General features: G+C 39.5%; 1 protein-coding gene across 1 annotated transcript in view; it reads left to right on the top strand.

Moving 5' to 3' along the window:
- Positions 1–13647, top strand: part of STK17A (serine/threonine kinase 17a) — a 42204-nt gene extending 28557 nt beyond the window's left edge. The window contains exons 4-7 of the mRNA XM_002818017.5: positions 8075–8201; positions 12058–12106; positions 12195–12374; positions 12970–13647. Of these exons, the coding sequence (XP_002818063.1) occupies positions 8075–8201; positions 12058–12106; positions 12195–12374; positions 12970–13294 (681 nt within the window). The 3' untranslated portion in view covers positions 13295–13647. The remainder of the gene's footprint in view (positions 1–8074; positions 8202–12057; positions 12107–12194; positions 12375–12969) is intronic.
- The last annotated feature ends 508 nt before the right edge of the window (positions 13648–14155 follow it).

The following is a 14155-nucleotide window of genomic DNA, read 5'->3' as shown; positions in this document are numbered from 1 at the left end:
CTCTGCAGTACAGACTTTCACTGGGCTGATACTTTAAGTATTAGCCATGCAGAGGAATTCCCAAAATAAATGTTTATGCTGTAGCTTCTTTCATGTTTGGTTTTACACCCTTAACTTTGCAAAATCGTGTATCTGTTTTATTTTTTAATGATGTTTTACTAGTCTTATGATGGACTTCGAGGAAGAGAAGCCCAATTTAAATAGCATTGCACCTATAGGAAATGAGCTTTCAGCTTATGACAGTTGAACCTGTGACTATTCAAGAACGAATTAAGTAGCAAGTCAAACAGGTTGTTGGCACCATGTGTCATGGATCTTTGATGTTACTTGAGAGCATCAGAGGTGAATATTAAGTTCTTGAATACCAACTTTAAGTGTGTATTTACACAAGGAAATTATATCCCTTTCTCCTCAGTACATTCAGTATCAATCATATTCCTTTCTGTCTAATACACTTGGTTTAGAATGCTTTCCAGATTCAATAGAGGCCTTGATGACGATGACGGGCCTTTGATATTGGAAACTGGACTCTCCATGTTTCTTCGACCCAGAAGAACTAGAAGACAAAGTGGTCCAAAGGGTTCTCAGCCTTCCTTCTGCCTTCATGCCCCTCCATGTGCAGTCAGACATGTCTCGGAGTCAGCTACTGGAGGGAGAGGATAGAGATGGGGTTGGTATGGCAACCATGCAGGTGGGAGTGATTTCTACTAAAAGGTCATTTCCAGTTGGCCTCTGTGAGTCTGGATGAAGTGAGTCTGCTGTCCTCTGTCTTTGACAGTGTGTGCTCATAATGTTGACTCTTGGTCTCTAGAAGAGCTTGAAAAACTAGGCTATTTTTTAAGAAATTATTTTCCCACATTGCCTCAAAGCTAAATATATTATGTTTTCATTCTCTAAAAACTGATAATCCCAATATGTACGGTAATTTTGAATTATTAGGCTATTTAGTCTCCATGCTGGTTAAAATGGGAAACTCCTGTCCCTGTGATAGAAGTTAGTTGGAAGTTAAAATAACTGTTATAGTTGCTTCTATTAAGGATATAATTGACGCTATGGGAAATACACTGTTTGGCTTTGGTGCAGAGCCTGAATGATCAATTTGCCAAAAGACTGATTCACTGAAGACTGTCAGCCAAATATCTTAAATTGAGCTGGGAAAGTTCTTGGGGTGGGGGAGGGAGTAGCAGATGCAGATTTAGGAGTCTGTAAAAGTATGAGTCTATACAGCCACAAAAATAGAAAAGACAAACCATGATTAAGAGAAAGCCCATTTATTTAATATCTAAAATGTTGCAGAAATTGCAAATCTGAGAAACAACAACCCTGGCAAAGTCAGAACAAAACCAACTAAAAGTACCAAAACAGTCTCAATAATTTGGTGAATTAGTCATTCAGTAGAGTGGCCTGGTTTTAGTCCTGTCAGAGAGAGGGAGGACTGACCAAAAATAGCACAAAGAAATCTGGTCTTAAAATCCATTGCTCTCTTTTCTTCAAATGGCGTTGTACTGGTTCAGTCTTTAAGCAGTGTTAGTACAGTCAGCCCTCTGCATCCATGGATTCAACCAACCACAGGTTGAAAATATTCAGGGGGAAAAAATTTCCACAAAGTTCCAAAAAGCTAAACTTGAATTGGCCCCCCCACCGAGTATTTCATTGAATCCACACAAATGAGTGATGTGTGATATTATAATAGCTATTCTGAGTAACCTAGAGATGATTTAAAGTTTACAGGAGGATGTGCTTAGGTTATATGCAAATACTATACCATTTCCTATCAGGAACTTGAGCATCACAGATTTTGGTATCTGCAAGGAGTCCCTGAACCAATCCCCACCGGATACCATGGGACAACTATACTAGGATTCTATCACTAACTTTTCCACCCAGTTATGCTCATGGTTAAAAGTAGACTAGAAGGAGGCCAGGTATGGTGGCTCACACCTGTAATCCCAGCACTTTGGTAGGCTGAGGTAGAAGGACCACATGAGCCCAGAAGTTTGAGACCAGCCCGGGCAACATAGCAAGACCTCGTCTCTACAAAAAATTTAAAAAATCAGCCAGCCATGGTGGCACGCGCCTTTAGTCCCAGCTACGGTGGAAGCTGAGGCGGGAGGATTGCCTGAGCTCAGGAGCTCGAGGCTGCAGTGAGCTATGATTGCACCCCTGCATTCCAGCCTGGGGAACAGAGTGAGATCTTGTCTCAAAAACTTTTTTATATTAAAACATTAATTTCTAAAAATTAACTTCAAAAAAAGCCAGAAGCTGGGACTTTCCATATGAGATTTAAATTTAAGCATCAGTATATTACTTGAAAGCAGGGGTAACAAAAACATTCCTAAACAGTCCCCCAAATTAATTTAGACGGGATTATTAACCTATTTCTCTACTCTAACCTGGGTTTTAATAGTTAATGTACTAGAACTTTAATTGTCTGATAAAATGTTCCTTAAAACCCTGTCCATGATACCCTAAGCCTTATTGAGCAGGTTAACCTCAACTTTACAATGATCTTAGCCACTAAATCTCCTCCAGTGGTGATTGTTCAGTAAACATTAAATGGATTATGTACAAAGATTAAGATACCGAGATAAATAAAAGACTTCCCTACAGCCACCATCTATTTACGGACCATCTGCAGGTTTTCTGCTTATTCCACTGTCATCACCTCTCTGTTGATTGACCTTGCTTCTTTCTCTCCCTTACTACCTGGGATTCATACATTTTAAATAGAACTAGTTCCCTACATCCACCATCTATTTACGGACCATCTGCAGGTTTTCTGCTTATTCCACTGTCATCACCTCTCTGTTGATTGACCTTGCTTCTTTCTCTCCCTTACTACCTGGGATTCATACATTTTAAACAGAACTAGTTTGTGTGTGCCACAACTTCTTTATCATGAACTGGATTCCCTAGAAAGGAAGTTTAACTAAATTGTAAATGCTAAGGTACTTAGCTTTGTTTTCAGGACATGTATTTCAGCTTATTGGAAGTAGATATATTTCACCATCGAAGAACTAACAGAGATTATAGTCCTGTAATTGTACATATATTTTATTTAAAGAAGCAAAGTCTATTTTTAAAAATAGCCCTGTGGTCAAAATAGGGCACAGTTAGTTGGTAAAGGCCACATAATAAATATTAACTGAAATCCCATGAAATAGCTCTGATTTTATGAGAAATGTGTTTATTCTAGCAACCTCTCAGTTGTTTAACTTCATTTTTAGAAAGTCTCTCACATTGGTGTATCATAGATGCACGTAACAGGGCCTAGACTTCTCATACAATAAGATTTTAATAATTTGATCACACTAATTTAGGATTTACAACATTACCACCAAACCAATTAGTTTTTGCATAGTAACTAAAGAAAGCATTTCTCAGGGAATATAAAGTGTAAACACATAAAAGGGAAAAACATTTAAACTATTTTAAGGGAACAAATGGTATTGAAGAACATTCATAGAATGTACATGTTTACTAATCACAAGAAAATCTCAAGATTTGGTGAAGATTTTCCCTAGCAGTATTTCACTTGGCATTTTGTGTGTACTCGAAAGAGCAAAACATTCAATTATGAATATGTATCACTGAACCAAACCCCTCCTATGAAATTCACCTGAATAATAGACATTTTGTGGTTACTATAGTTTTTGTTTTGTTTTTTGTTTTTGACAGGGTCTTACTCTGTTACCCAGATTGGAGTGCAGTGGCACTATCTCGGCTCACTGCAACTTCTGCCTCCCAGGCTCAAGTGATCCTCCCACCTCGGCCTCCCAAGTAGCTGGGACTACAGGTGTACACCACCATGCCTGGCTAATTTTTTGTATTTTTGGTGGAGACAGGTTTTCATCATGTTGCCCAGGCTGGTCTCGAACTCCTAAGCTCAAACAGTCCACTCACCTCGGCTTCCCAAATTGCTGGAATTACAGATGTGAGCCACTGCGCCCAGCCCTTTTGTTGTACTATAGTATTTTATTAACATACGAAAACTAAAATGGCCTTGAAAAGTCTGAGGACTCATAGTCATGATGGTACATAGGTGTTTTTTTCCTGAAGAATTAGCTAGAAGCTAATTAACAAAGAAAATGTAGCCTGCCTTCTGCCATTTATTCCAGAATAGCCTACAAAGCCCTGTGATCTCCTAGCCATTTCCTTTCCAACCTCATGCCTCCCACCACTCGTACCCCTTTTGCCTTGTGCTGTCCTCCAGCCACACAGGATTTCCTGCAGATGCTCCACAGCAGTACGGCCTCTATACTTCTCTTCCCTCTGCCTGGAATGCTTCCTGCTTACCCCAACTCCTCCAGGACACTGAGCCGTGACTGGCTCTTTTTTAACATTGTCCTCTCCTCCTTCAGGTTGCCTTCTTAGAGAGGCCTTCTCTGACTCCCCTAAAGATAGCATGCCCATGCACACACCCCGAGCAACCACTCTCGCCCATCACCCTGCTTTGAGTTCCCCATAGTGCTTAAAGCGACCTGAGGTGTACTTGTCTTCATTAAGATGCAGGGCTCCAAAAGAGAGGACTGGTGTCTTGTTTTCTGTTATTTCCCCAGGGCCTAGCTCATTAGGCAATCAATAAATATTTGTTGAAAAAATGAGGAAATCTTTTTACCTTTCAGGGTCTTCTCACATATCTCCTCTGTAATTTTCCAGGGCAGAATTAATCACTCTGATATATTTATCACCTGAGCACTTTGTATATATTGCTCTCAAGGTGCAATTCACAGAAGAGTGACTTGAGCCTGGCAGGTCCATCTATTTTCTCTTGATTATAAACTCTGACAGTAGGGTATTCTTATTGCTAATATTTATACTACCACTAGTCCTAACACAAAATAGACACCCTCTTAATTTTTTTACAGTTATGTTTCTTCCATTCATTCACCCAACAAATATAAATGTGTGATAGGCACTGATCACAGTGTCAAAAGAGTAATCAGTACTGTGGCTTCTGTCCTCATGAAGCTGTAGATTCTTCCTGTTCTCTGAATTCAGACTGATAAACCTACAGGCATTTTCATAATAGAAAAGGGTAGGATGGATGGTTGGGTAGAAGGTAAGACCCTTTTTAAAAAGAGGGACCGTCTGGCCGGGCACGGTGGCTCACGCCTGTAACCCAGCACTTTGGGAGGCTGAGACGGGCGGATCACGAGGTCAGGAGATCGAGACCATCCTGGCTAACACAGTGAAACCCCGTCTCTACTAAAAATACAAAAAATTAGCCAAGTGTGGTGGCGGGCTCCTGTAGTCCCAGCTACTTGGGAGGCTGAGGCAGGAGAATGGCCTGAACCTGGGAGGTGGAGCTTGCAGTGAGCCGAGATCGCGCCAGTGCACTCCAGTCTGGGCAAAAGAGCGAGACTCCGTCTCAAAAAAAGAAGGACCATCTATGCCTCAATTTCGTTTTTCATATTGTAGCCCCTCTCATCGATGGAAATTGTTGCAATCTGCTTCACTACCATCTTAGGCCTTCTCACCAAGTTGAGACTAGGCAAAGAAGAACAGAAAAAAGTGTTCTAGACTGAGGGAATACCATATACAAATTCACTCTTGTGAGAGGGAGCATGGCAAGTATGAGACTGGAAAGTGTCCCGTGGGACCCAGCTTCATGGAGCCAGGGGGATCATGGCATATGATGAGTCTGGAGAGCTAGTTAGGCAGAAGCTGGACCTCAGGACATGCACACCATGCGAAGGAGTTTGGAGGTTATCTAAGAGCAGTGGGAGGCTGTGGAAAGGTTTAGGAAAGGGGACAACAGATCCAATTTATATAATACAAAAGAACCTTCTGGCTGCAATGTGGGCAAGATAGATCCTAGCAAACCTTTGAAGAGGCCACTGCAATAGAGCAAGAAAGGTAGCTTTAATTTTCTATAGATGGAGAGAAATAGGCAAAGTCTAGAAATGCTTGGAATTTAGTATTTAAAATCAACTATGGTGACATGTTAGCTAAATGGAAGAGGGGGGAGGAAAGGAATGGCCAAGATGAGTGTTAGTGTTCTCTCCTATTCTGAGGGATGATCATAGCATTCACTGAGACGCCTGTCATTGGCATAGGGAGAATCTGATTTAGGAAGAAAAATAGGAGTCTGGTTTTGGTCATGTTGAATTTGAGGTACGTTTGAGACATCAAAGGGGAGATAATAGATAAGCAGCTGGTTGAAGAGGTCTGAAAGAGAGAAAAACATTGTGAGTCTTAAGGTGTAGGTGATATTTAAGCCTTGGGTGCAGATCATGCAAGCTGAGAGTTTGGAGTAAAAAGAGGAAAGGCCTCAAGATCAAGCCTTGAGAAACCCAGTATCCAGTGGACCAGGTAATAGAAGGTGGCCCATCAGAGGAGATGGAAGACACAGCCAGAGATAGGAAGAAAGCCAGGACAGTGTTTTGTCATGGGAGCCAAGAGAAAAATAATATATGAACAAGGAAGGAGTGGTTAACTTTGTCAAACACTGCTAAGGGAGTGGTCCAGAAGAAAGCATTGAAAAATATCACTGGATTTTGTGATTTGTAGTGGAATGAGAGGACAGAAGTCAGATGGAGGGCCAGAATATGAATGGAAGGAAAGGAAATGTGAACATTCATTCTATACATCTAGGGGACCAATGTGATGGAGTCAGAAACAAACAGCTAACAAAACAATGGAGTAAACATGCTGTGTACACCATGCTGTGGAGCAGGGACGGGGCAGCCATCAGGCCCTCCCTGGAAGGAGCAGGGGAGGCCAGGGCAGGCTTTACAGAGGAATTGGTTCTTTATTGAGACCCATCATGCATGGAATGAGGGATGAGAATAAATCTGTCAGGGAGAAAAGGGGAGACAGCGTCCTGAACAAAGGCAGTACGTGTGCAAAGGCATGAGATGTGGGAGTAGCTGTGTTATTTAGGGATTACAGACTGTTTGATTTGGAGCACAGATTGCCTTTGGAGCCATGACAGGAGATTAATCTTAAAAAGGAAGCAGGGGCCCAATCTTAAAACACTGGGTGTTATAGTGAAGTATAATTTACCAATGTTTCTCAGCTTACCTTTGGAAATATTCTTAATGGCAGAAAACATTAAGTGAGGACCCTTTATAACGCAAACACAAACTTTCCTTTCAAATTTCGTGTTTTAAAAATTTAATGAATTTTACATTCTAGTCCATAATATATTTGCCTGTCTTTTTATGTGAAAGTATCTTAGGTTATTTTCCATTGGGTAAAAATGACTGCATGGATATGAACCTCACTGATTTTGTGGCTCTGGGGAGCTCTTTCCCATTACTGTACATTTCCTCACCCCACATGTCCCCACTCACAAGTCCAGAGAGAACTTAGGGTAGAAGTCATCAGTATGTAAGTGGCAGCTGAAGCTTTGGAAGTAGATGAAATTGCTCCAAAATAGAATGCAGAGTGGTGGGAGAAGAGGGCCATGCAGCAAGAGATCCTGAACAACACAAATATTTAAAAGGAGGACAGAAGGAAAACATTGAGAAAATAGTGAGGGATCTGTAGAAGAAGGAAGAGACCCAAGGTGGAGAAAATGGGGAGGAATTTCAACAATACAAGGATGCTTGACAGTGCCCAGTGCTACAGAAATCATTACATGCAAAATAGTCCCTGAAGGACACAGACGGGATTTGGTGGGTCTTTGATTATTGCAGTTATTGTGACCTTAATGAAGGCAGATTCAGTCAAGGGGGCAAAAGAGATTTAGTAGCACTGAGAAAACAATAGCAATTGTGCTTGACCATGCTTTCAAGAAGCTGAGCTTTGAGGGAATAGTAGGAGGTAAGTGTGCTGCCTGGAAGGAGATTCAGGGTCATGGGGAATGGTTTCCATAAGGTAGGGATAGAAACATATTTATATGCTGAGGAAGAGCCAGGGTAGGGGAAGAGATTGAAAATACAAGCGAGTACAGGCCTGCTGCCTTATACATAGGAAGTATATTGTAAAAATATTTCTTTAAGAAATGACTTTACTGTTAAATTCCTCAGTCTCAGTTTCACAGGTGAAATATATGTTTTATGGGCTACATGTTTTGTGTACTTAATCATAGTCGTATTGATTTTTGCGGGGGTATTTTGTCTTTTAGCCTCAGAATATTCTGTTGACAAGCGAATCTCCATTGGGTGACATTAAGATTGTTGATTTTGGCCTTTCAAGAATATTGAAGAACAGTGAAGAGCTCCGAGAAATTATGGGTACCCCTGAATATGTGGGTAAGTATTCATAAAAGTAGTTTTGCTCTGGGGTCAGGCATCACCTTCATTAGGGGACTTGTCCATGTGGCATGACTCATAGTGGAGCCAGCTATCTACTATGTTGAAATTCTACCATCAGAGATTTATTCCTTTGGATTACATTTTACAATGGAAAATGTTCAAGAGTAAGATACCAAATTGCTGATCTCTTCACTGTCTCTTCACTACAGAGCTAAGAGAATTTGAAGGGATTACTTCTAAAAGGAATAGGAGAGGATTTTCTTAACAAAGTAGGATATTAGCTTATCTGAGGGTGGGAGGATATTTAACAAGTAAGGACCTTTAAGGATGTTCTGGTTGATAACAAACATTGACAAAGGAATTGCCAAGTCTGAGGCTCCATAGAAGTGTAGAGCAGAGAGGGCATTTGGTTGGATCCATGGTTGAGTACTTCTGACAGAAAGAAAAAGGAGCTTAAACATTGAAGGTAGCAGCAAGAAAGCAGCTGAATGATGATACTCCATGGGTCTAGGCGTATCATCAAAGAAGTCAACTATTACTTTCTTTGATAGACTGAGGAAAATTGGAGTTTGAAAGATTAATAGTTTGATGGTCTTTTTAAGGTATCTGTAGAATAAGGCTGTGAAATTGAGAGGTTGTGACCAGAGATTAGAATATTAATATTTACGCCAGGTACAGTGGCTCACATCCCAGCACTTTGGGAGGCCAAGGTGGGCAGATCACTTGAAGCCAGGAATCTGAGACCAGCCTGGCCAACATAGCAAAACCCGTCTCTACTAAAAATACAAAAATTAGCCAGGCGTGATGGTGCACACCTGTGGTCTCAGCTACTTGGGAGGCTGAGGCAGGAGAATGGCGTGAACCTGGGAGGCGGAGCTTGCAGTGAGCCAAGATCGCGCCACTGCACTCCAGCCTGGGCTACAGAGTGAGACTCCATCTCAAAAAAAAAAAAAAAAAAAAGAATATTAATATTTAAAATTTCAGTGGTGAAATAGCTCTTTGTAATTATGAGGCCTTGGATGTAAGGCTGGAAAGGCAGTTTTTTAGACCAGGAAATCAAGAAGCTGTGAAGGTAGGCTGTCTGGGTCATGGACATCAGTGTGGAAGTCACCTAGGCTGCCAGCAGACCTGGGAGAAGAGGAGGGCGGCGGTGGCAGGAATGGAGAAGGCTGTAGCCTGGGACTGAGGGAAGACTCTCTGCCTGAGGGTAGAAGTGTGAAGTGAGCAAATACAGGCTAGAAGAGGAGGAATGAAGAGAGCAGGGTCTCCTTTCAGAGAAGAGGGTAAAAGGAGTGAGTAGTTCTTGAAAGACTGAGGATGTTACAAGAAAAGAGCTATCCGGAGCACAGAAAGACTCAGGAGGGCCGATAGGGTTGAAGAAAACAAACCTGTATGACAATGATAGTTCAAAAAATAATTCAGAGATTTTTTAAAAGATCCTTAGTTAATTAGATAATAAAAGATGCCACAGGCACAGAAACAACCTTTAAAATTTTTCATATATTTTAATGGGCCAGAATACTTAATTTTCAGTACGCTGACTAATATGCATCATGACCACTAAGTAAGTTTTTGGGATGTGACTTAATAGTGTTTCTTCAGGGAAAGCAGCAACCCAAGTGTTTTAGCCAAATTTAATGGGTACCATTGTAAGCTCAAATACACAAGACTGCAGAATGTAGGTCTATGAGCTGAAAAATCAAAATAGTAATTATTGCCCTGAATGAGGTGGGTTTTTGTTTTGTTTTAATGCTTTCTCTTGTTGTTTGAGAGAGTCTCACTCTGCCACCCAGGCTGGAATGCAGTGGCACTATCATAGCTTGCTGCAGCTCCCAACTTGAGCTCCTCCTGCCTCAGCCTCCCGAGTAGCTGGGGCCACAGGCACGTGCCAGCACAGCGGGCCAGTTTTTTGTTTGTTTTTTTGGTAAAGATGGGTCTCACTGTGTTGTCCAGGCTAGTGATTTGTTTTAGAGCTTTCTGTTCCTTAGTAAATTTTAAATTTTCTATCAAGAGCCTTTCCCCATCTCAAAACATTATAATGGAAGTACAAGCTCAATCCAAAAAGAAAAAAACTAAAAATGATTCAAAAGTACATAATACAGAAAAACAAAGGGACTCTCCTCTTTTTCCTTCCATGACTCACCTTTTAAAAGGTGAGTTTATGCCTCCCACAGTCATTTTACATACACACAGAAACTGGTGTGAGTTCTGGCCCTGTACTTGCCATCTATGTGACCTTGGCCCTTAAATCTCTTTATACCTCAGATTCCTCTGTCCATCAAAAGGGGCTAGTAATAGTACCGACCTCATAGGGAATTTGTAAGGATTTCATTGGGTTTGCTGTACAAAGCCCTTAAACCAGTATTCAGCACATAATAAGCACTCAAAAAAGTAAGCTATTGGTATTTTCTGTACCCTTCCTTCCACAGTCTTGCTATGTGGTCTCTGTTTTACTGTTTCTTCCCCGGTAATTTGGATGCTATGCATTTCATTTTTAATTTCCTAGTCATTTCTTTTGAAACTTTAACATTCGCAACCTCTGTTTCTCACTCAACCATTTCAGAAATCAAAACTTAGGAGATTAGCATACCTAGCATTTCCTTTCCAACCTCTTCCTCCCACTCATTTATTCTATGGGGGTTTGTCACAAATTAGTAGTAGATACATGACCTTGAGTATTTCGTTTTTTCATAGAAATAGAGCATTTTCATTCCTTTTTTTAATTGTAATTACCACAGTTTTTTAGTCTTTGATCTGTTTTTCCGTGGATTCAGTACTTATTGACTGCATTTTAATAGTTTAGCCTCCTTATTTGTATAGTTTTGAAAAAAAAATTATCTTTAAAAGTGGATTGTGAGTAGATTTTTTTAAGGAGCATTTTTATAATATTTTTCCTGAATCCTTGCATATTTGACAGTGTCTTTCTATTGTGTTTATGTGTGGCAGCAATTTACTTTATATCAAAGCTTTTTTTTTTTTTTTTTTTTTTTTTTTGGTGGAGACACAGTCTCACCCTATCACCCACGCTGGAATGCACTGGCACTATCTCAGCTCACTGCAGCCTTGACCTCCCAGACTCAAGTGATCCTCCCACCTCAGCCTCCCCAGTAGCTGGGTCTACAGGCATGCACCATGACACTCGGCTAGCTTTTGTTTATTTTTTGTAGAGACAGAGTCTCATTATGTTGCCCAGGCTGGTCTTGAACTCCTGGTTCAAGTGATCCTCCCACCTTGGCCTTGCAAAGTGCTGGGCACCCAGCCTCAAAGCATATTATTTTTCTCAATTCTATAGATGCAACTTAGTTGCCTTTGTCCCATGCCTGTAGTCCAGAATGCCCAATTTTTTTTTTTTTTAACCTTGTTGACTTTTTGTTAATGGGTAGATGTTTTAAAAAGCTCACTCTGACTGCAACAGAAAGAATAGATCAGAGGGGTGGGACAAGTAGTTGAAAAGGCCCAGGTGAGAGGAGAAAGTGCCACGGGTGAGGGTGGGGCAATGGAGAAGCAGAAATGTCAGTGGCAGTGAGAAAGTTTAAAAAGCCGTGATCTGATAGAGACAATGCTTGATAACACAGAAATTGTCAGTTTATATTTCGTGTTTTTAAAATATTTAAATATTTGAAAAATACTAGGGACTCAACAATGGTGGGTAGAAGTGTGAAAAGTAAACAAGTTAATTACAAACATCTAGTTAGGCTTTATATTAATTCATATTAATTTATGGTAACCTTTCATTTTAGCCCAAACATTGAATAGTGCCTTATAGTTTCTAATGCTTAGTTTTTTATCTCTTAGAGCAAATTAGGAATTTTTTTCCACAAAACTAAATGTTTTCTTCTCTTTCTGATACTAGCTCCTGAAATTCTTAGTTATGATCCTATAAGCATGGCAACAGATATGTGGTAAGAGTTATTAATGAAAAATTGATCAAATTAGTTTCAAGAAATGAGTATGGTACTAAATTTTTCTTGCATTTTCTGTCTAATTTAGGAGCATTGGAGTGTTAACATATGTCATGCTTACAGGAATATCACCTTTCTTAGGCAATGATAAACAAGAAACATTCTTAAACATCTCACAGATGAATTTAAGTTATTCTGAGGAAGAATTTGATGTTTTGTCTGAGTCGGCTATTGATTTTATCAGGACACTTTTAGTTAAGAAACCTGAGTAAGTATTATTTTTATTAGTTTAATATTGATCTTGTCAGTTTTTTATTGAATCTCCTCCAACCAAAAATAGTTCAACATCTAAAACACCAAAATGGAAACACAAAAATGTTGACATAAATCTAGGTGAAACCCTTGGCTTAATATAACTTGAAAGAAAAGGGGGCAAAAATGAAAATATTTTGAGAAAATGTGAACCATACCTCAGTATAACAGGATTTAAATATTAATAACAAAACTGTATTATTGCAAATGTGTCACGGCAGTAAATAGCACTCATAATTCATGGTTAGTAGAAATTGACAGTGAAATGACAGCTAATCTCTAGCAGATACTTCCCATCTGTTCTTGGTGTCTCTCAAGAGAGCATTTCAGACATAACTGACTTAAAATATTTCAACATTTTCACAAAATTTTCAGCATTGTGGGAAATTGCACCCAAATTCCAAGACTAATAGTTTTATTCAGGAATCACAGTAAGATTTTTGCCAACTTGTCAGACTTCCCAAAATATAATACAATAAATACAGTACCTTATGCTCTAATTTTAATTGAAGTTCTAACATGTCTTAACTGTAAAACATGTATCTTTACAGAGATCGAGCCACTGCTGAAGAATGTCTAAAACACCCCTGGTTGACACAGAGCAGTATTCAAGAGCCTTCTTTCAGGATGGAAAAGGCACTAGAAGAAGCAAATGCCCTCCAAGAAGGTCATTCTGTGCCTGAAATTAATTCAGATACCGACAAATCAGAAACCGAGGAATCCATTGTAACCGAAGAGTTAATTGTAGTTACTTCATATACTCTAGGACAATGCAGACAGTCTGAAAAAGAGAAAATGGAGCAAAAGGCCATTTCCAAACGATTTAAATTTGAGGAACCTTTGCTACAAGAAATTCCAGGAGAATTTATCTACTGAGCAGTATTTCCCTTTAGAACTTTAAGATTTCTACATTGAAAATGTTAATATTATTTATAGACCTCTGGCCAAATGGTACATGTACTGGAAGTGGATAACCAGTATCACTTACACAAACAAAAATAACTTTTTCAAATTTGTGGAGTTAGGTGGAAGCCAGATTTTAAAAGTTGCCAACCAGGAGATTTAACAGGTACAGTTACCCGTTTCAATGTTATTTTTAAGAAGGGAGATGTTGGCACCTTTGAATTCTACATCTTATTTCTCCAGAATGAGAATTTGTGTACAAAGATATTTGTATTCACTTTCTTTAAAAAATCCAAGTAAAAGTGCCAAAACTACATTTCTGTAAATCTCTTGCATTATTCATATGTGCATCTATATCTGCATAATATTTGTTAATGTCTTTACTAAAATTTCTACTTTTTCACTTTGGATTTGTTTTTGGCAAAATTTTAGTTTAAACAGACATCTAAATTTTCGAGACTTAGAATAACATTCACTAAAGTTTGATAATGTCTTTTTTTTAATATTTTCTTACTGCTTTATAGTGACTTGATTTGGTTTCTGTTGTGTTTTTGCCTAAATGCTTGTAACATATCAGTGAAAAACCCTAATTTTTTTTTCTCTTCAATGTCACTAGTAATAGAGGTGGTAATTTTTCACCTCTGAAATTATTCTGGGTTTAAGTGTCAGCTCTTGAGCTGCTTCCCTCATCACACCACACTCACATGCATCTGCTCTCTCTCACACTCTGTACCCCTGCCACTTCCTGGCACCTCCCCCCATCCTTCTCATTTAATTTTGGCCACTTGTAGGTATCAGTGTGATCTGATCAACACTCTGGTTACCTTGGTTAGT

Source organism: Pongo abelii, chromosome 6 (genome assembly GCF_028885655.2).
Source record: "Pongo abelii isolate AG06213 chromosome 6, NHGRI_mPonAbe1-v2.0_pri, whole genome shotgun sequence".
In the NCBI taxonomy this organism is placed as follows: domain Eukaryota; kingdom Metazoa; phylum Chordata; class Mammalia; order Primates; family Hominidae; genus Pongo; species Pongo abelii.
This window is presented reverse-complemented; position numbering and strand designations above follow the sequence as displayed.